The 23,525-nt window shown below is 40.7% G+C and overlaps 1 protein-coding gene across 2 annotated transcripts in view; it reads left to right on the plus strand.

Moving 5' to 3' along the window:
* Nucleotides 1–23,525, plus strand: part of PRKAR1B (protein kinase cAMP-dependent type I regulatory subunit beta) — a 92,971-nt gene that overhangs the window by 48,343 nt on the left and 21,103 nt on the right. For both annotated transcript variants that reach the window (XM_027683634.1, XM_027683635.1), the window contains exons 5-8: nt 3,251–3,312; nt 4,050–4,096; nt 11,843–12,001; nt 20,887–20,947. In XM_027683634.1, coding sequence (XP_027539435.1) covers nt 3,251–3,312; nt 4,050–4,096; nt 11,843–12,001; nt 20,887–20,947 — 329 coding nt within the window. The remainder of the gene's footprint in view (nt 1–3,250; nt 3,313–4,049; nt 4,097–11,842; nt 12,002–20,886; nt 20,948–23,525) is intronic.

The raw sequence follows: 23,525 nt of genomic DNA on the forward strand, positions 1-23,525 counted from the left end.
CCTTTAGCAAGTGCCTTAACTTATTCAGGATTTAAAGTTTGCTTTCTCTACATGGTGCAGGCCCAGGACACATGGCTGGAACTGAATATGGAGCATCAGACCTTTATTGGGGAAGTGGAAAATATGTCTTTTTATTGTATTACAGATTTTGGCTTGAGTCAGGAACAAATTTTTCAGATTTTGAATTGGTATATTGATCCTTGTGACGTTTTTGTATTTATTTCAGATGCTGAGGATAAAGGCAAAAGGAAAAGTTTCCAAACAGATTCTACACTCAGTCTGAATTAAATCAAAAGGCAGATTTCATACAGGGACTTTAAGCATTTGGTACTTTAGCAGATGATAATTTCCAGAAGGGTGATTTTCTTTGGTGTTATTCTGAATGGCCCAGTTATTGACTGCCAGATTTGTAGGCTGAGAAACTTTGAGGCTGCCTGCTGATCCATATCACTGGAGATCTGAGGATGTTTAATGAATCTCAAATTGAGCATCCAAAAGCAGAAACACTACGACTCATTAATCACTGTGAGAGATCTTGGCCTAACTATATCAATTAAGAACAATAATTCCCTAGTAGGAAAAAACATCATGATGTGTTGTCAATGACAGGTGTGATATTATTGGTCACTTATATTTATATCAAAGACACACCCTTGTTTCACTTTGGAGTTGTAAATCAGCACCACCACAACTTTGGGTAACTTGTGTGTCTGTGTGTTCCTGTGTACCTCAGACTAATGTTTGGTGACATGTCCTTCAAAGGTCTCTTTAAAAATCCAAGTCTTGGTCTAATAAGATTAAGACTTCACTGAAATAAGATTAGGACTTCACCCCCTCATATGTGGGGTGTTAGAATATTTACACCTATATTCTGCTATACAGAAGAATATTAGTGTAGATCTGCTGTTGCTGCTAATAGACTTTGGGTTCATTACACTGTCAGCTGAAAGTTTTTGTCTGTGAGTTTTAAAGAGGAGTTTTTTGGATAAAACTAAAAGGTGATATATAATTGAAATGTGGAACATTTTGGAGAAGGGTGGAGTGGTATACATAATTTATTGGCCACTGTACAGTCAATTGTTAAGTCATAAATAAAGTACAGGATTAAAACAAAGATGAAAGGGTGAAACTGGATAGTTATTTTCTCCGTATTTCTATTTAAAAAGATAAGGTTTCCAAGTTTGTTTGAACAGCACATTTTGATTTGGATATTGATATTCACTGTGTTGTACCTATTTTTGGATCTATCGCATTGAAGACTTTCTTCTCTCCCACACTTGCTCAGTAAATGTTCTGCAGGCTGCAGGACTGTTCTCAGAGCTTGGTGAGATGCCCCAGCACAACCAAGGGAAAGCCACAGGGAGGCAAAGGAGCCTCTGTCCTACTGAATTCCCAGGTCCCAGAGCTGCTGGAAAATGACTTGCCTCATGGACATAAAGTCCCTTGGAGCCTGTTCCAGTTCATCACCTACCAGCGTGGTAGTTTCCCCCATCCCACTGGAATCTCAGCTCCCAGTTCTTCTCGGTGGAGGGCTGGCACAGGGACCAGCTCCAGAGATTTGTCTTTACCAACAGAGAAGTCCCTTGAACTGGAGAAGTGCTGAACCCATCTAAGATAACAAAAATTAATTTAGTGGATTTAAGAATATGGTCCATAGACTTTTCAAAGTAATTTATTATAGGTCTTTACGTCGGTGCCCAAAACAAGGTGAGAAAGAAGTTCCTCCTTGATGCCTTGGAGCGGGCTTTGTATCCGTGGTGGAGGTGTTTCCTGGATGTGAGTAGGAATAGCATGGAGTGGGCCTGATGAAACAACAGGGGTGAAATACATTGTTTTGTTATATTTAGGTCATGGCTGAGCATCCCTTGCAGGTGCTGCGGAGCCACGGGAGCTGCCTGGTCTGAAATCTCCCAGTTCTCCTAATGCAGAGCTGTGATACTGAGCAAAAACATCCAGACTGCTCAAGAGGAAAGACATGAGCAATTTGAACTTAAGAGTGAAACATTTCCTAGAACTGAGCCTGAATAGAGTCTGGAACAGTTGAACAGGAAATAAGCTAATAATGGGATTTTACAATATGCATTTTCCATATAAGGCATTGAAATGTAGCATAGGTTTCATGGGTTTGTTTGCTGATCTTCTGGCTATTTTGATGAAAATTTTGGGTTTCTCCACTGTTCATGTTCCATCATGGTTGTGAGGGCTTTGCTCCATTCCAGGCTGAAGTGTTTCATCTTGCTGCTGTTGTCAGTGGTCCCTGGATGGACCATTCCCAGGCCAGACCAGGGAAGAGACTAGTTAACAATCCCCTCTTGCTGCCTTTTGTTTGTGTTGGGGAGCTATTTCCTTTAGCCCTTGAGGCTGATGCATAGGAAGGGGAAGAGAGGTGGGGAGTGCCCATCTCGATGTGGTTCATGCTTCTGAAAATAAGTTCCCCAAAATCTGATGTGGGGAAAGGAAGCCCTGGCTCCACGAAGCCTGCTGTCTCCCTCAATAAACAAAGGACTGGATTTGGGCAAGTTGCCCGAAGTGTTGGTGCAGGGTGTGTTCCCGTCCCTACTGCTCTGCCTGGCCTTTTAAGGCTATGTGACAGTGTGCTGGAGACATGGCAAGGTGTGTAATTCAGCTGTGATTAATGAGTACAAGGCTCTTCTGCAGCTCCCCTCTTTCTGTAGCATCGCTCAGTTTCTCTTCTCACGAGCAACTCGCTGAGATTTTCAGAGTTTGGCCTCTTCTGCACTGCGAGTGCAGTCTCCTGCCAGCTCTTATGCTGCGTTAATTTAGAGCCATCTACCTTTCCAAGTGTGCTCTGTACTGTGGAACAGGTTTTGCTTGTAAATGGGAGGCCAGATGTTCAGAAGAGGAGAGCTCCTGTTTGGGCATCTGGCAATCACTGCTGGGGCACAGACCCATGGCAGCTGAAATCCCAAATCTCTCTGCTTAGACGGTGCAATACTCAGGCTGGCTAGTTTGTGCAGTGCTGCAAGAAGTTCCTTTCTGCATATAATTCAGGAGTTCTTTCAAAATAACACGCACTGAATCATGGTCTCGCTTAGTTTTAAACCACGGACTGTGCATAACTGGTTATTTTGATTCCTTGCTGAGCAGGAATCAGTTACAGCTAAAATTCTCCTTTTCTTTTTCTGCAAAATCTGCTAACAAAGGCTAAATAAACAATGAAGGTAGGTCTACTGGCTAGATAAGAAATAGGTCTTATTTATTAATAAATGTTTCTTTTTTTTTTTTCCAGTGACATATTCGATGCCATGTTCCCTGTCACACACATTGCAGGAGAAACAGTCATACAACAGGGTAATCCTTTCCTCTTTTATGTTTGCTAAGGTTGTATAATTCACATCTCTCCATTTGAGATTTCACCCTCTTTGCTTAATGGAAAGAATAACCATATTCCAAAAGCATCTAAGTGTGCAGCTATATCATAAGTTCATGGATGCAGGTCTTTTGCTACAAATGGAGAGGTCTCCTACAAAACCACACTAGTAGATCTCCAGGGTTTCAATGTGCTACAGTTAAATGTAGATAAACAGCACTCAAATTAAGCTCTTCATTCCTTAACTGAAGATAGTCAGGAAGTAAACCTCAGCTTAGAATGCATAAGGGTGGCACAGGCTGGCTGAGAGTAATTAGAGATGGAAAATATTTTTATGGTTGTTGGGAATATTCAACACCGCATTGTGCTGTATCAGAGTTATCGCACTTGGCAACTTACCTGCATGCCTGCAGCACGTTGTGGAGGACTTCATTACCCTCAGGCTATATTATCTTGGGTGTTTACAGTGAATGAAGTGTTGAATCAATCAAAAGAGATAAATTAATGCAATTGAAAGATATTAATAGCAAGAAATCATAGCGATACTTTGATTTATGAAGGCAAATAGGCAAGGATGTTTCAGAAAATTAATCTCTCTGTAAGTAATCTGGTGTACAAACCTGTGCAAATATGTACAGGATTAAATACAGGGGCAGGAAGTTATTGAATAGCTTGGCAGACCTTCAGGAAACAATCACCTTTTGTATTTTGCTTCCAGGTGATGAAGGAGACAACTTCTATGTGATTGACCAAGGCGAGGTGGATGTAAGTACACCCTTGCAGTATAATATTTATTTTGAAGCTACATAATAAAACTGTGTGCTTTGGCATGCAGCTTGAGCCAGCCATGTGCTGTGGTTCTGACTCTTTTCTTCTTGAACTAGATTTCACAGCATTCATTTCATCACCTTGCTTTTGTTGTGTTGAGTCATTTGTTCATAATTTTGAAATTGGCATGTTTTACATCCTAGCTTATTTGTCCATTCTAAGCAGGAAAATATGGTATCAAAACGAAGCAAATGACATTATCTTCAGAGCCCTAACCACACCTGGAGGTGTGCAGTCTTTGGCAGAGCAGGCCACCATGCTGGAATGCACCCGAGGGTTTAGATCAACCATAAGGAAAATATTGTCTTTAATCAGTTAGCTTAGCTCATGTGTTGTTTGGAGTTTTTTTCACAAATTGAGATACAGCCTCAGGCAGTGAGTTTCATCTTAGAAACCTTAATTTGCTTTTAAAATTAGGTCCAAATATACGAACAATGCAGCATATTAATAAAGGAAGGATTATTATAAGTGTAAAGTGATCTGTTAGACCACAAAATGTTTACGGGAGTATGCAGTGGTTTAATCAGCAAGTCTTTGAAAAGAAGCTTCTTTCTGAACCTGCCTTCCAAATCATAAACTATTCACCTCTTATAATTTTTATTCTGTATGAAACTCACCCTTTTGCAGTTTTGCTACAAGTTCCTACACACATCTTACATATCCACAGATGTCGGGTAGGACAGGCTTGCTCATTAGCAACTTTGCTCTTCAGATGCCCACATGAGTTTTGTTTGGCATATTTAAAGAAGAAGGTGATTTATTTTAAACCCAGGCAGGAGGCTTGGAGCTATTTTAGTGAAAGTTATTTTTTTTAGCAGTCTGTTTGTGTGAGGAGACCATCTAATTGGTATTGTTGGGAATTGAGAAACCTCACACGCTGCCTCTGCCTCTGGAAGTTGCTCCTCAGGAAATCCGTCTGACTCACTGTTCCTATCAGATGTACCTCTCAGTAGCAAACATTGCCACATCCACAGGGCCAGAAAATAAAAGAGCAATATTTATAGAACAGTGTTAAAACTTAGTTTTAAAATAATTGGTCAGGGACCGATAGGGAGCCTAATGAGTTCACTGGCTTTGAATCAGACCCACAAACACTCGCAAATGCACATGTTGAAGTTATAGATTAATCCTCTTTAAAAATAATTTGTCCTCACTCAAAACCCTTAGGAAAGCTTTCTTCAGTGTTTGGCTTAGGGATAGTGAGGGACTGAATGACATCTGAAAACAGTCTGCAAAACCCTTGCAATTAATTGCAAAAGAGATGCACGTATTGCTCTTACAAAACACTGTCAAAATGGGGTTTCATTGAGTAGATTGCAACTTTGATTTCATGAGCCTTCTCAATCCCTATTCCCCTAAAATCAGCCTATAGCTAGTAGGACAGATCAAAATGGACAGATTCACATAATGTCATCCTGACACTTCTCAGAGACATGTAGAGACATGTCCTGTTGGACAAACACTTACTGGCAAGACTTAAAAATGTAATTTGAACTGATCTTATTCCACAGACAACCAAAGCTCCTGACCACATAAGTCTTGCCAAACTCTTCTGTGACCAGCTCTTGTACTGTCCCACCTCAGCATCCTCCAAGGTGCATCCTGCTCCACCTTACCCCTGCTCTCCCTGTGTCAGTTTGGTGCTCTCTGCTTCCTAAGCTGTTCCTAAAACTTCAGCCAAAACACACCCTGAATTCCAATGCAAGATGCTGTGGAAGGCTCAAGGCGTTTGCTTGTCCAGGAGCTACACCCTGGTAGCTACAGAAGTTCCCTGCTGAGAAGCTGCAGGGAGATGATCCCATTTCCCTCTCCAGAGCAAGCCTGTACCGGGGCCACTGATTCAGACTCACTTGCTCCTGTGTAAGGCAGCAGCTCCCAGATCCCCTGGGCCTGCACTATCACACCACCTATAGTGCTCCCCAGAAGAGTTCTCCCACTTTCTGGGCAGAACCGCTGAAATCCTTATTGTCTGAAGGAACTGCAGACCGCTAGTAAGCGAGCTGCAGTTCATTTAAGCCTTGCCAGATAGTTTTTTGGCATGCTTCCACACTTCTCCATGAAAAAAAGCGACTTGGAGTGTAGACAATTGACCCTGAGACTTAGAGCCTCGAGCCATTTTCTGCCTGGTTCAGCTGGTGTTGGCATGTGCATGGAGGCTTTAACCCCTGGCCAGGCTCTCTGCTGTAATTACTTCCCTGATCTGCTTGGAAGTGGCAGGTATTCCAGGACTGGTGGATTCAAGGAGCAATTTACTCTCAGAGCATCATGACTGATAAGCACCCAGATTTTCCACGCACATGCAAAGACACATGTAAAGGAGGTTGCATGTGCCATCATAAAATTCCTACCCCGGAAGAAAGTCATGGCAAAACTGAAAGAAACCCCAATAAAATCTATCAACCAAGCAACCAAAACCAAACAGAAACCACCAACAAAGTGAGAATAACAAGGTCAGTGTGTGGTGTTCTGAGTTTAAAAAACTGCAGCATTAAAAAGTAATTTTTGTTGGAGTTTTGGCACAGGCACTCCAAAGAGTAAGTAAGAGCTTTCTAATATTTTCCCTTACAAAATAATCTGAGTCAAATTAGAAGTACGATAAAATATTTTTTAATATAATAACACTTAATTCTCAACTCTTACGTTTTCTTGGGGTGTACACAGGCACTGATAGCACAGAATTAAAGTATCTGTACGTTTTCTTCTCAGTATTACTGTGGAGAAACACAGGAGACTCCAAACCCTTCCATTGGCAAGCACGCTCTACACGGACTATGGACCAAGGGGAGGGCATAAATTTTCCTATGTAAAAGAAAGGATTTTAGAATCAGAATGAGATAGGTCTTAGAAGGCCTGGAGTTTTTCTCTTATATCCTGTATCCTACAAACCAGGTGTATCTTGACCAAAGCTGGCATTGGGTGGGAAAGGACATTATGGCGTTATCAGTCACAGTCTTCCTCCTCAGCACGTCAGGGTTGAGGAGAATTGTTAACTCATGATCTCTCCCTGCAGATGGGTAAAGTGTTCACTAGGTAGATGATGGCACAAACTTTGAAGTCTTAGAGGTCAATTGTCTACTGGAAGCTTTCCTGCTCAGACAAATGGGAACATGTGCCAAAAAGTAGCTGGCAGAGCTTTAATTATAGTTTCCAGTAAAGATGTTGAAAGTACCTGCTAAAATATGACTTGCAAAAATCTCTAATCCATATTTCTAAATATAAAATGACTTCCTGTTTATTTTAATCTCATAACCTCACATTTTTTACTTTAAAAAGCACCGCTGACTACCCTTTTGCAAACAGATGTATTATTTTTTTAGACTCAGCAACTTCCTTTTCTATGTAATGTCACAGCAACTTTCTCTACAGGCATTCTCAGGTTTTCTTCTTGTAAAACAACAGCAGTCGAACTGTAGCATGGCGAAAATCAAAATGAAAACTTTTCAGTGTTTTTTTTTCTTAAATAGGTTCTGTATTTACTGTGTAGATCTCCATGTGGACCTCTACATGAATATTATGGATAATAGATAAGACTGTCTCTTGATTGTAGGTCAAATCTTCTTGAGCCCTTATTTGTATATACAAACTGTCTAATTTGTATATACAAAGATGAAAATTGCACAGTGTTTTGTGTGAGAATTCTGTTGGATTTTAGAACTAGTTATATTTAATGGTTAGATTCCCTAGATTGCTTCTGGTTTGAATTCTTCCATCATCAATGATTTTCCTAATTTCAAAAGGTTGCCGTTTGAAATTTGAAGAAGAACATTTCAAAGTTTGGAGTTTTTCAACTTGAATTTTTAAGGATTCTTAAGGCAGTCTCCAAGTTCATATATTCAAATTCAAACTACAAATAAAACACTGGCTTTGAGAAAACTACCCACATATAAATACCCTTCGTGTCTAAGGCTTGTTTATTTTTCCAAGAATAAATAAAACTCATCTTCTTGTTTGGATAACAAATATTAAGGCTTAACAAGACACAAAGCCCAAATCGCAAACAGATCCAAGGGAGGGGATTTAAGATGTAAGAGTTGCAATGCCTGGAACAAATTAGATTGTCCACATAGATCGCAAAGTGGCAGCAAAAAATAAAGGCTAGAAATTAACTTGAAATCAACCATACAAAATTAAAGGAAAGATAAATTCACTCCAGTGAAGCTCAGAGACAGACATTCATATCCTGCCTTCAAAGTAAAATGGCTGCATCCCTGCTCACGGCAAGGTCCCTTTTTGCATCTCTGGAGAACATGAAGGTGAGTGAGGCCCAGATCCAAATCCTGTTGCATTGAGCATTGTATGATTCTGCATCTTCTCCCACAGTCAGTGCCCATGGATATCACAGCCCATGAAGAAAGGAAATACTGATGTTCACAGGAGATTTTTCCTGTTTGCCTCCTAAAATATAATGGAACGAGAAAGCTGTGTGATTCTCAAGCCTGCAAAAACTGGAGTGCTCATGCAACAACAATAGACATCTAAAGTACTTTCCATGTGTGAAAAGTAGGTGGTCCTGAGGGCTTGGACATATTTGGGCATCTGAAGTTCTACTTTCCTCCTCAGCTGCATGAAAGAAGGTTCCAGCTGTTACAGACCTGTGATTGACAGCTCAAGTGAAAATTAGGAGTAATTCATTTATGTACTCACCACTTTGGTGAGAGTTCACAGATGCCTAAAACTGGCTGAGCCAAAACCTCAGCCCAGCATTTTTTAGGATAAATAGGGAGATCATCTGAGCTGCTGCCATATAACATTGGCTTTCATAAGCTGTTCTGAGCCTAAAATAGCTTTGCTTCCCACACCTTACAAACAGAGCTACTTTCCTTTCTACTTCTTTTTTTTTTTTTAATCTATTTTAAAGGGATTTATAGTGGAGCCGAACTCTGTTAAAGGGCAGGATGGCTTTGTAGTGTGCCATCAATGCACTTTAACTTCATCATAAAGACAAAAGTAGATTGTTTACTTAGGCCTTTGCAGAGAATGAAGTGCAATGGTTTTCCTTCTAGAAAATAACTTATTCTCGAGCTGTTTTCTCTTTCAGAGATTGATATTTGAAATGACATTTTTATTGGGGGAGTGAATGCTGGGCCCAAAGACTGTCAGATCAGTGATTTGGTTTCACCTCAGAGTACTTTGAACCTGACACCCTCGGGGTGGACGAATGACCATTTGCATAAACTGTTTAAGGCGAGATGTCAAACATGTTTTGGAGAGTCTTGTCAAGTAAGACAGCAAAATTAAAGGAGTCTTAGAGTAGAGCAGTAGCCTCTCGTTTATAACAACTGTGCAACATTAAATGTCCATCCTTCACTCGCTCAAACTTGAGTTTTACCAGCAGAATTCCCCTCTCTGGGCCGCAGTCACACCCTGCACACTGCTTTAACAAGAAATGTCACCATATTGCTTTAAAAATACGTGTTGGAATGAGTTTTATTTCCTGCCTATAATTCAGACCATTCTGCAACAACAAAATCTGTGTTTTTCAACAAAAGAACATATAGAAACACACACACTCTTGGTGTGCTGAAAAAGAGTCAAGGGTACCATGTCAGTTGACATGTGGTCCCAAACTCATTGGCATTATTAGATTTTTGCCATCATCCCTGAGACATTACTGGGGACACATGGATTACTGTACTGTAGCAAACCCTGGGTCCATCCAGTGAAATTCCCACAGAAGGAGAGTATCCCTACAGTCAAATATGCATCTGGACAATTTTGCAATGAATTAATAGAGTTTAGAAATGTTCATACATTCTCACTACATTACAAGCCTTTCAGAACCCTCCTTTTATTCATCCATTTCTCATGCTTGTCTCACAAAAAAAAAAAAAAAGATCCAGGAGCCACAGAATTACCTGCTTGTTTCACCAGGAAAGTGCTGGGTTTTCCTGGCTTTTTTAAAACTTCTTTGCTTTCATTTTTTCATCATGAGGGAAATCAAAAGTAGATTCAGTGTTCTGTGAGATTTTCTCTCTGTGTGAAAGTTTGAAAGGAAAGGCTGTTACTATTCTCTTATGTGATATTCTCCCGTGTGACATTCCTTCTGTCATGGTGAAGAAATGAAGCTATAGCTTTTGTGGCTTGAGCTCTTTCTTGGCAGTCTGCTACCACCTACCTGTTTGGGATTATTTTTACCCTTTATTTTTCAGCCCCTTTATCCTCAGATGTTCCAGGAGCACCAGGAGCCACCACATTGCCTGGAGTTCAGCAATGCTGCTCCTTTTCAGCTGATACCCAAGAGGTCTCTTGATCAGCTGAACTGCTCTGTGGCCTTATCCATCTCCTACTGAACCAGAATTTCACTGACCTCAGTAGGAGCTGGAGAAAATCTTAATTGAATATTGTGAAGATAAATTGGGATTGATTCCAGCTGTATTTTGTAATATGCCTTTTCATCATAGAAGGAAGACAGAAGTAAAATTAATACTGACAGGTTGTTGAATTTTGACCCCAGTTCATTTATTTTGGTCACCATCTTTTCTCATGCCCAGCTTGAACACAGCCCTAATTCATATATTTTTTAAAACCTGCTGGCTTATTATTCAGTAATTGGTATTAGGTTATGATCTCTGCCTTTGCAAAACTTCTCTTCTTAAGATGAGAATACCTGCCTATTTTCTTAGTATTTTTCTTCACAGAACTTCCAAACAAATGAAATTAATTCTGGTTGATTTCTGCTGTTACTGGTCTGTAACAGTTTGGGATATACTCTGCACTGGGGCACCCAGCCTTTCCTTCCCTCCAAACTCACGGACACATTAACAGAATTAAAAGGGTTTATTGTGTAGTTTATGGCAGCAAGCCTTAGAATGCACAGTCCACACCAGCCTTTGCATACACTGTGATGTCTCTTGAGCTGTATTGTCCTTGAGTGGAGAGGAAAATGCAGCCCAGTGGAAAGCACCTCCACAAGGCCCCTTCCTCCAGGGAAGGTTTCACATAGTACCCAAGTGGAATTCTTCTCAAATTAGACATAATCCAGGAAAAATACCGTGATAGTGGTATAGAACTGTACCATGTTCCAAGAGGTACCTAAATAGACTGTGGGTCAAACACTGCTTCCCGAGTTCTGTACAGCTGATGTTAAAGACAAAGGGTAGTTCTACACAGAGCTTCTCAAGCCCAAAGCACTTAAGTCATCTTCACTAAGGGAGAAGGAGATCTGTATACTTATATTTAAAGGGTTGTTGGAAGCACTAGGCTTAGGGAAGGGAAAAAAAATGTTTCTTTTGAAAAGATATTTCCTTGTTTTGACTGTTTTTCATTTCATGGCCATGGTGCTTTTCAGCAACCCTCATTACACATATCAACAAATCTCCTTCCTTTCAAGTCTGACAGTGTTAATAAAAAGCCAAAGTTGTGACAGTTCTGCTTGTTGACTGCCTGAGCCTTGAACACAAGAGGGAAAACATGATGCCAGTTAACCATGGGAGCTGAAAACTCGGAGAGTAAATACAGTCATTGTACTGAAGCAAGACAACTTGAAATTCTGTCCACAGAACAGGTTGTTGCCCTCTTTGGGGACTGACTGCAGAAAGTGTTACGCTCTTGTTTTCCTTCTGTGTCCCCAGAGCTGATGAAAGGAAATTACTAACAGCCTTTTGGGTAACTGGCAGTAGAAGGAGAACTGCATCTCAGCCCCCAAACTGCTCTTACTTCTTGTTTTGTCTTGTGCCGTGGTAGGTTTATGTCAACGGGGAGTGGGTCACCAGCATTGGAGAAGGAGGCAGCTTCGGGGAGCTGGCACTGATCTATGGAACACCCCGGGCTGCCACTGTCAAGGCCAAGACAGACCTGAAGCTCTGGGGCATCGACAGGGACAGCTACAGACGCATTTTAATGGTAAGTTTATGGAGAAGGGCTCGTCTATGGAGTTGGTATTTTTACATTTTATCTTTTGTAGCGCCAGCACTTCTGTGTTCAGTCAGAGTGCTCTGGTGATAGAAGGCTGTGCAGTCTGTGCTTCTGCACAAAAGAGAGCGGACATGACAAAAACATTGAGTAACTGAATTAAGTGAACTGAAAGAAATGGGGACAGGATTCAGCAGAAAGACGCTGAGTCAGAAATTCAACTGAATAACATTATGCGTAACTGCTGTACATGAATGAAAACCTCAGGAGGCCTCTGGTACCCACCAAAGCTCTGCAAATCCTCTCCTTATGATGAGCCTTGAAATGTCTCTCAGCAGCACCCCTTGCCTATGAAGTCTTTGCCTGAACTTGTGTTATATTCCTCAAAGCAGGTGATAGAAAGTAAATCCAGCTCCACTAAAATAATAAAAGAGTCCTGGTTGGACTGTGCCCCCCATCTGTGTTAGCCAGCACCCAGCCACAGGTATCATGGGATGGGAGCTGCAGAGCCCCTGCCAATGATTCATTGCTCTGCTCCTTTCAAACTCCCTCAGCCCTGCAGCAAAGCTCAGCAGACCTTTGTGGCACCTGGGGGGTGTGTGTGAGCTTATGGATTTGATGTTGGTTCTTGAGTGGTGAGTTTATAGTGGAAACTTGGACAGATAATTAACTTCAGCAAAGTCATAACTTTTTTATGAGTTTGTTTCCAATGTCCATGTGCATATCTTCCTTCTCCTTGAAATATTCCTTTCTTTTTGATAATTAACAGACGTAACTCTATGTAAAGCTTCTTTCTCAACATGACTTTTTTCTAAAAGCTGCATTGTTCCATTCTGATCTGGAGAAAATGACACTATGCTCTCAGACTAATAAAGGAGTGTACATTTTGAGATCACCTATATTTCCAGTGGATGTCATGGAAAACAGAAAAATTAGGAAAGAAATTGAGAAGATTTTACACCTAAATGTTTAATTCTTAACCACAGAGTGTAAGAGTGATCTTTATTTATCCTGTTGGATGTCTGTATGAGTATTGCTGGTGTTCACTCCACATTTCAAGGGCTGAGTTCGGTGTCACATAAACAAAATTCACACTGACATCTAGGAGAGCACATCTAATGGAAATTTACTCTATCCCAAAATATTCAGCCTGATGGCTCCAGGACAAAATAGAGGAATAATGATGAGAAATGTACTGTCTTTTCTCTTGTGGGTAAGCAGGATGAATAGTTTTGAAAGCTTCCCAGTGCAGAGAAGCAGGCAGAGGTATTTCTGAAAGATATTTCTAAAACATAGAGCAGGAGAATTTCTAAAGAGATATAAGAGGCACATCCAGCTTCTTTGTCCCGTGTCCTACGTGGATGCAGTGGAGGGATGCCTGGGATAACTGGTGTGATGGACCTGCATGCCACAAAGAAGAATCCAAAATACAAAAGAGTAGAAGTGTAGGAGGGAAATAAATGTCAGGACAAGACACATATTCCTTGGCTTTTTAAGCAGAGCTTTTTGCAGCTGCCTGTAACCTTGCTACTGAGGAATTGAAGGGACAGATTCACAGGCTTAGCAGCCCAGAGGTGATTTCAGTGTTAGTGTTGATGGAACTAGTGGTACCTGACATCATCCAGCTCTGTGAGCTGTCAGGTTTGGTCATGTGTCCATTATCATCTCAAAGCACCCTTCAGAGGATGAATACTTGATGCAGAGACAGGAATTTGCTAGAAGGATTTCAAGTCCCAAGTGGAAAAGACTTTATTCATACATATAACTTGAATATTATGGAGATACTTCTAATTGATTCTAGTGTAATGCTAAGTGCTTTTCAAATTAATTTACATATTCTCTTGACTGCTCTACCTTACCTAGCAAGCTCAGTTTCTGCTATTGATGAGACCTTTAAATTAGCATGGATGTGTTTTCTTTCCCTCTGTCTCTTCTTGGGTTTTTTTTACAGTTGGGGCCAATGAAAATTGGTGGTCTGTACATTGCATTAGACACCCAGACAGCATGATTGCACTATTCCCAATACTCAGATAGGAAATATTTCAAGTAGCATGGTGAATTAATTGCTGCAGGTATAGAAGATGTTCAATTTTCAATGCTGTTCCTGGTGAATGCAATTTAGCCATCCACACACTACATGAATTCTGTCATCTTCCCATTTATTTGTAGGTGCAGGGTGGATAATTTCTTTGCTGTAGGTGAAATCAGACACCTGTCTTTGTGCAGTCGTGTGAGGGCAGGTTACAGTGGCTCTCTGCACATTTCCTCAAGCCTAAGAATTAATTACATCATGTTTCAGTGGCTGCATTTCATACTTGAAGCGAACTCCACCATTACGGGGCTGGTTTTGCTGTGTTCAGTTTCAAGATGTATTAAGTAGCTGCCTTTCAAGTCCCAGAAACATGGTTTCCTGCCATTTAGCCTCTAACTGGGTATTTTAGACATAGAAATGCTTCTACCTTTAAATAAGAGGTAGTAACATTTAGGATATTTTTGAAATCTGTCATTTAAGCTGGTAAAACTTGTGAGTGAGCAGGTTTTTCTTTTCTTTTAGTTTTCTGGTTGCGAGCCCTTTTGTCCAAGGGATCAATGACCTTTTTCTCCCCAAGTCATGTTTTTTTTCTGTAGTCAGATAAAGCCCCTCCATAACCCAAGATAGTTATTTCTCTTGTCTGCATTCCTTCCCTGCCGTGACCAACCCCGTGTTTTCTCAGCCTAGTGTTGAAATTTTATTCGGGTTGTAAATATTTATTTGCAAATCATGCCTTCGGATCCACACTTGCCAAAAAGATTTTATCCTGTCATGAGACACTTGACTCTCCACCTCGTTTCTCTTTGCAGGCGCTGTTTTGGTTCTTTGCTTTGCATTTAGTAATTTCTAGTTTTGATTTCTGTTTAGTGCCATTTTCCCCACTTATGTGTCTCATTGGTCCTGACTGGTTTATGGTATGAATAAAATGCATTTCAGGAGGTTTGGAGTTTGGGTTTTCCTTTTTATGGATGGACAAAGCCTGATGCAGAAAGTTCCTGCTGGTTTTTAGTTACACTTGTCATCCATTTATTATTTAGCCAGTCCCAAAGGAAGTTTGTTGAAACAGATATATTTCTTTCATTCTCTCAGCTTAGGTACCCTGATGTCTTGAATGTCACATTCAAGTTTGTTTTAGCAGCTGTGATGACTGTAAACGTTGGGATAGGTCCTTCTGTCAGGATTTGCTTGACTTTCACTGCAGTCCTTGAAAAAGTATTACACCATGAAATTCACTGTACTAGATGGGTTACAAAAAACCACTTCAACGTGTTCCCCCTTGGTACACTCACAAATTATCTGTCCATCTGTGTGTTCCAATTATTTAATGAAATAATCTTTGCTGAGTCGCATACTTTTCACTCTGTTGCAAATTTTTTTATGTGTATGTTCTCTGCATGTGCACACATAAGCACAGACACACACATTTGTGTATATATTCAATATTTATTTACTTACATTCTTCTGGGAGAGCTGCAAAGGATTTTTTTTTGCCATAAGCTTCTCATGGAATTCAGTTGCTGCTCTCTTCTTTGCAATTTGGATTCAAGAGCATCTCAGAATGGGGAACATCCCAGGGTAGTACAATATTTGTATTCTAAATATAGCAAATACCACAAATACCAGAGAAGCAAATGTCTGTATCCCAACATCAGATTGATCCCCTAGACAATTCAGTTCCCAGACTAAGAAAATTTGAAGTATTAATTTCTTGCAATTTCTTCTTTAAGAAGACTTGATTGAGGATAATTTAACTATCCTCTAGTTCCCATGGTCCAAGATACCTGGCTCTGAGAGTGGAGTTGTACAGGATACAATACTTTTTGCCTATTTGGCAAACTTTGCTCACAGAAAGGGAGTTGTAGTATTGGGATGTAAGTCATGACAAATCAAGGTTAGTCAGTTCCTGATCTTACACTTCATTTTATTTATGCTCTTCTTGGTTTCTTCTACCGTCTTTTCACAACTTTGAACCTGAGAACAAATCCTCTAACAAGTGCTTTTTTTTCTGCTCAGAGAAAATGAAATCAGGAGGACTTTGTGTTGCTATAAAATGTAGGTTGTGTAGTGGCCAGAGCATAAAGCAAATCCAAAGGCTGCAATCCATCTGACATCTGTGGAATAAAGCACAGGGATCGTGGGGGCTGATTTGCTGTGGATCATGGCCAGTATGCACAGAGACTCTTTCTTTCATGCTCCTGTCAGAATGCACACCCAAAGCATCATTCAGTATCAGGTTGTGCAGGGATTACATGGAGCTGCAGCAGTCCAGAAGGCCATTCCGGCACCTCCTGCCAGGATAACTCTTTATTTGAAACCTGAGTCATGCTTTGCCGTTCAGTAGACATTTGTTTGGCTCCTCACTGAAGGTGGGAATTTCTAGGAAGGACCCAATCAACTCCACCTGAAAAAATGAAGCAAGAAAGAAGACACAAAGAGCGCTGGAGGGAGAAAGAAAGATCAGACTGGAGGAGTGGGAGGAAAAATGGAAGAAAACAAGGAAGGTGAAGAAAGGGCAATTGGAAAAGAGATGAAACAGATGTTGAATAGGATCTCAGAAAGACCTGTTACAATCTCTGGGGCATTCATTTTTCCCAGCCTGTGTACTGCTTAAGCTAAGCCTGGTGCTTGCTACATTAAGTGGTCCTAAAACTGGCTTTGGGCCCTTTTCTGTGTGGATGTGACAAACGCCAGTGATCTTGTTTCTCCTTGGGATTGTCTCAGGGAGGAGCACTGCAGCTTGGAATATTAACGAGGCTTCGTAGTTAATGGGAACCACTGTCTTTAAGGAGATGAGTTTGTGCATGACAGCTCAGAACCAGGGAGAAAGTGAACAAAGGAAAGGGGGGAGAGGGAGAAGCAGAGACTATTGAAATAAGATATTAATAGGTTAGAAAAAAAGCAGAATTAATAGAGACTTCTTAAAACATGCCATCAAGAACCCTGCCAGTGCAGAATTATTCATGTACATTTACTATTGTTTTTATCTGGCTTAAGCAGTAAGATTTCTACCGCTTCCCTTGGGAAACTTCTCTGCAAGAGAATAATTCTTACATTGGGAAAACTTTTTTGATATTGATCTTAAATTAGATTTTCTTAATTTTCTCCTATTACTTTGAGTTATGTCAAGTTATGCTGTACTGAATTGCCCTCTCCTTCTGTCATATATCTGTAGATGATTATCACTGTCTACTTAAAACCTTGCCACAGTGCGTGCCAGCTATGAGGATGACATACCTATGATCCCAGTGCTGAGCCAACAACTACAGGCTGAATTTGTTTTGCTCCTTCCTTATCAGCTCTCCCCGAGTGTTTTAGCCTTTCTTCAAGCTCTGTGGGATTTGGGAGCACATTTCTGGGGAAGAGGTACCGAGACAGAATGTAGCACACCAGGCGCCGTCACATCTGAGCCACGGAGGTGGAGCCTCTAAACTTCATTCCTGAATGATATCTTGGCATGTACAGACCAAAATAGCCTTGGCTGTGTTCTTGTTGCAGTCTGATGCAGGTCTCACCTACTGTCTGTAAATCTCTTTCAGCTTTACAACTTTCAGGTCTTCTGTTTGTCAGACATCTCTGCTCTGGATTTCTTTTTCTTAGCTGTTTTTTCCCAATGGAAGCTCATTCTATTATTTTCTAGTCCAGTTTCTAATGTCTCCAGGTCCTTTCTTGTTATTTTCCTGCTCTGGCAAGCTCTCATAGCATCTCATAGTCTGTAGGTATTATTACTGTCTGATTTGTTGCTGCTTCTAGAAGATCCATGAAAATATTGCATGAGAACAGGCTCAGCACATGTCCCAGGGAATGTGCTGGCTGGCACTTCAATTAGGAGAGAAGGTTGTGATGCTGTTCATACCAGTGGCCTCAGCAATTTGGGTGAAGTGACTAGACCAAATAAAACAAGTGTAAAAAGGACTTCAGGAGTCAGAGGTGACATTAAGGCTATGGAAGGGGATGAGAGGGGAATATAAGGCCAGTCAAGGAAGGTGGGAAGTACCTAGATATCTTTAAGGTCCCTTCCAACCCAAGCCGCTCTGTGATTCTATAATTCTATGTTCTCTGTTTCATGGGAGAAAAGATGGTTAATACCAGTGGAAATAAGCACATAGTTTGGTTGGTTGTAAGAGTTCTACTGCTGGTTGTTTCTAGCTTGCTTAAGGTACTGATCTCTCAAAATCCTTCCCCTCACTCTGCTTGTGAAGGCTTGAGCAGGAAAACACTTTTAAGTGAAAACAATATGTGTGAGTGTGAGTGAGGTTTCTCCTGTCTGGAAAAAAAATTGGGATCTGGTTGTTCCAAGTGGAATCCAGCTTTGGGTGCTCTGAAAAGGCAGAGAAAACTTCTGTGCCTGCCTGGGCACGCTGAGAGGAAGCTCTGCTGTTGGGTGGCTCGTGCCCCCTGTGTTGTTTGTCTCCCTCAGGAGAGAAGATGGGATGGATGGAGCCATCCTGCAGGTTGAGTCAGGAGCCATCTACTGGGTCACCTTTGGCTTCAGTGCACGTGCTGGGAAACAGGAGTCCTAAGCCTCAGTCACTAGTTCCTCCCTAGGTTCATCTTCTCCTTTACCTTTGTGGGATCATCCTGAGGCAGGGGATATTTAATGCAGTGTAGCCTGCATTAAGTGGAGTTCCACTGAGGTTCTAGATACTGTCACGATACAAAACATTTTAACAGCACATTTAATTAATTCTTTCCGCTTCAGTTTTGCTTTTGCACTTGTCTTCACTGTGGGTTCTGTACTGCTGCCCTGGCTTAGTTTAGCCAAGACATAACACACCTGTTTTCCTGTAGGAAGTGATGGGCTCTTCCTCTCTGGGCCAGGTGGGATGTCTGCAATTCCTACCTTCCTGGGTCTCTCTAAATACTCGAAGCTGTGGTCAGGCGTCACTTATGGCTGCTGATTACTGCTTCTTAAAATTCATCTGTGTCCACAAGTCATTTAAAAAGCATTTTCCACATCTGTCCCCGGGTGTCCCAGCCCATCAAACTAAACCACCAATCTGGTTTTCCACAGCTGTCAATTTTGCTGGACTTGTTTCCACTCGATTGCAGGGAGGAAAGCAACAACTGCGCAGTGTCCAGTTTTCCATTCTTTGTCTCGCAGCGAGCTGTCAGGGGCTGGCGTGGTTTGCAGAGCCTCCTGCGTTTGAAGTTCTTCATTTTTTTTTCTTTCTGGCACTTCAAATGCTCTCGGGGCCCCCCGAGGTTGAGAACCAAGTTTGTCAGACAGAGAGGTCAGACAGGGGTTACCGATGCTATCGCTGAGGAGAACTGTCATCACCAGACTCGGAAATTATGAACGGGGTGCGGAAGGGGAGACCTCGGTAGCTGGTGCTGCTGCTGAGCCAGAGCTACCTGGGGAGAGTGGCAGCTCCTGATGGTGCTGTGGCTGTCCTGGAGCAGGGGTGGCCCCAGGAAAGGGGCAAAAATGGGAGCTGTCCCCAGAGGAGAGCACCTGGCAGCTTCAGCTGCTGCTTTGTCCAAAGCTGGATCCAAAGCCTGTTGGTTTTTGGTGGAAGGATTCACGTTGGTTTGGGGATCGTTGCAGTCCCCCCTGCACAGCACATATAGGAAGGGGGATGATGTTTAATTCTTAGTTATATCACTGCATTTGAGTACACCAGCCTTTCTCATTTTCATACTTTAAACACTTTTGGATGCTTTCACAGTGGAGGGCAGAATGTTTTTTCTCTCCTTTTCCTTTCTCTATCCTCACTTTCTGCCTCTGCTTCCAGCACTTACAGGTGCTCACTTGGAGAAGGAGGAATAGAGAAGTGGCTTTTTCTGTGGCAGACACTGACATTTGCTTTTGCCTTCTCTACCCAGCCTATGAATAAATGGAATCCTTAGCTCCCGTTTCTTGAGAAGATGAACGTGTCATCCTTGTGTTGTGCCTTGTAGATTTGACTAGCAGGCACCAGGCAGCCTTCGACATCCACAGGGAATCTGTCCAGGCAGAAAGGATGTGGGGTGTTATCAGTATGGAACAAACTGCATGGTACCAAGGCAGAGCCTGGAGTTCCTCTTTGGTACTGTGGAAGATTTTCAAGTCATTTGTGTCACTGCAGAAGGAATTAAGGATTAATTCATTATTTTCATATTGGTAAAACTGCATCATAATTATTCCTACGTGAATCGTCTTCCAAAATCCGTTCTGGAATGGTGACTTATTGTTTCTGTCTTGGTGATCAAACATTATGTGAGCAGAAGGTGTCTTGGTAATTTATCACCCAACAAAATCTTAGTGGAATGGGGAATGACTGTGCTGGTGGCTGCACATACACTGATGGATTGTCTGCCACAGAATGCTTAAATCCCATTAAAATAATAATATGAATAGATTGCTCAGCAGTAACAATAGATACCACACTGTACAGAATATTACAGATAAATACTCTTGGCATTAAGGAGTTTTTAACCTAAAAGGATGGGATCCATCATGGGGACATGTTAAGTTTTATCCTATTTTGTAATTGCAAATTCCCTTCTGGCAGGGCCTCACCGGCAACGAGATATATATTGAATTAGCTAAAGAATTAATTGAAGCTCAGGCTTTAAAATGAGTGCCTGTAAATAATGGATACAATTCATCCTCAGTGTCCAGTAACACCAGTGAAGTCAGTGAAATTACACCAGGATTGAATTTGAGTCCTTCTGTCTTTGCTTATCAGCAATACAACTTGCCCAGACATTTTATGGGGAAAGATTTGCCTGAGGCTGTTTACACTGGCTATGCTTAAGAGTTGGAAGGGGAGGGAAGAAAAAAAAAAAGAGCAGCTGTAGGAAGAAATCACAAAAATACTTTGTGTAATGTTCTGCCTCCTTTTTCTCTCTCCTGTAATAACAGGGCAGCACGCTGAGGAAGCGGAAGATGTATGAAGAATTCCTGAGCAAGGTCTCCATTTTGGGTCAGTTGCCCTTTGGAACTTGGCTGTTATTTCCGCGGTTGTACGTGTTGGCAGAGTGAATTTTGGTCTTTGATGGCACGATGAAAGCAATGGTGGTCAAACAGAAGGGCTCACGTTGCGTTGTTTCTGAAGGAATGAAGGTGTAAAGGGTCCTTTATAGGACTTGTTCTTCTCAATCTTTACTGTGCACTGAACTTGTATTTGAAGCACACATTAAACATGGGAGCAGGCACACACTGGTAACCTCTCAATAGCTGCTGGTCTCTAAAGATCGTATGGATGGAGCAGAAAGCAGTGCAAAGATATGAATTTGTCATAAACTCTAGTTACATCCTTCCAGGGGACAGGTGAGAAGCTTTTTCCTGCAAGAATACTGTGTTTATGTGCACTAAACAAACTAACCTTACAAATCAAAGTAGACTGATCTTTTTTCTTCTGTGCATTTTACAGCCCCTGTCTCACATTCTTAAAACATCTGTTTAGCTTCTTGTCCTTGGATTTTGTTTCCCTTTGATTAATGTGATAGCCACGAAATTTGGACATGTTCTTGACGGCCTTCAGTAGGAAAAACAACAAACCCATAATGCCTGACCAATCAATCACCATTAGGAGAACAAAAGCCTCTAATAAGGAGGACAGTGTTAGACAGTACAATGAGTTGTTGATTCTGTAGGAGAAACATGTTTCTACTGGGGCTATTTGGAACAAAACAGTTCAGGATTCATTTGCTATATAATTAAAGTATTTGTATTTGTCCTTAAAAATTTTCTGGTTCTTGTTTATGGTATTCACCTTACCATTTGAGCACCTGAAATATGAGAGTGTCTCAGTGAGAGCATACTTGAACTTCTGAGAGGTGCTATCCATGAAATTTTCAATTATATTTGTATGCTTAAAGTAAGGCCAAGTATGTTGCTGACTTATTAATGAAATTTCCATCATTTAAATACCTTCTTTTATGCTTAATTTAAATCTTCCTAAATTAAGAGCACAAATTATACCAAATTACAATGAGTATTTCAAGAAAAAAGGATCTGTGCACCTGCACTAATGAGGAGCAATTACAACAATGAGACATCTCAAAACAATTTCAGAGTAGAAAGGTTATTCAGAGATGTGCTTCCTTAAACATGCGGTTTGCAATGTAATTATAGCCTAATTTGTAGTGTGGCTTTTGAATCTCAGTGAAAAAAGAGGAAGGACTTCAAGATTTGAACCTTTTTTAAGTACAGAAAAGCAGTGAACAAAATAACACATCATTGCAGGAACATGGAAATTTAGGTGAAATGTGTAAGGATCTATTTGACATGTCTAAAAAGTAGATGACACCTGGGAAGAAGGAAGATATTTTAGAAATTTCAACACGGCACGGAGAATTCAACTTCACTTCATCCTTTAATGTGGTCAGAACTCTGTGATTTCCTGGTGGAAAAACCTCTACCTACTTCTTCCATATATGTTTTTTTTCCAAGGCCTGTCTAGTGTCTGTAATTAGCCATATAATTGTAAGAGTCACATTTTTCTTTTTAAAATCTAAGGATTTTTTAGGTTATCAGTAACTGCTTATAGTGTATTGAACAAGTTATGGAAAAACTAGTTATTTTAAATCTTTCCTGTGGAGTTTAATTAAATATAAAGCCATGAATTGATACGTACAATTTAGGAATTGTAAAAAATTCCATATGATCTACTTTATTTGATTCTTAACTTCAACTCTGTGACTAAAACTTGTAGAATATTCTATATAACGTTTGTTTGCAAGAATTATTAACCAGTGTATTTGTAGTGGTACAATTCCCTTAGACAAAAGAGAGACACTTCGTGACTAAAGCTAGATTTAGCTTTGAATTTTTCATAAAGCCAACTGTAGAAGAAGTTTCAAGAGACTCTTTCTTTTCATTGTTAATTACCGAGTTCCTTAAAAAAAAAAAAAAAAGAAAAAGCCTTCTCTAGTATGTATGAAAGTGTTTTATGCTTATTTTTAGTCAAACAGAGCAGTTTTTGAATGTTCCATTGACAATATGGGCTTGGTCTTTGACATTAATGCTGCTGCAGCAAAGGTCACAAACACACCAGGGAAGGGCTGTAGTGATTATAGGTAGGGAAAATGTTAGAAACAACAATTTCCCAAGCATAAAGTGGCATAAAAACATGAAGACATGTGTCAACCAACTCAAAACTTACCTTTGATGCATTGATCACTTCTATCTGGTTTTATTACCAGACTCAGTGTACCCTTCTGAGTTCAGCCAAAAGGCCTTTTAACTTCTAAAGAACAACTCTTTCACCCTCACACAATACTTCTAAGAAATATTTTGAACAAAATGGGGAAACCAGAGTCTGATAGAACAGCACAGATCTAATCCTGGTGTCAAAAAGCATATCTTGACTTACATTGGTTCAATAGTTCATAGCAAGTCAGAATCAGCAGAGCTCTGGAACACGAATTTTAGCCCAGCTTTTTGAGGCAGTGAAGGTTAAATCATTGTATTATCTGTTTCTTTTAATAACTTTTAAACCTGTAATTTTTCAATCAAATCTGATAAAAGTACAAAAGTTCAAGTACAGTTCACTGTCT

Source organism: Neopelma chrysocephalum, unplaced genomic scaffold (genome assembly GCF_003984885.1).
Source record: "Neopelma chrysocephalum unplaced genomic scaffold, ASM398488v2 Primary Assembly neopelma1_65, whole genome shotgun sequence".
NCBI classification, from domain to species: Eukaryota; Metazoa; Chordata; class Aves; order Passeriformes; family Pipridae; genus Neopelma; species Neopelma chrysocephalum.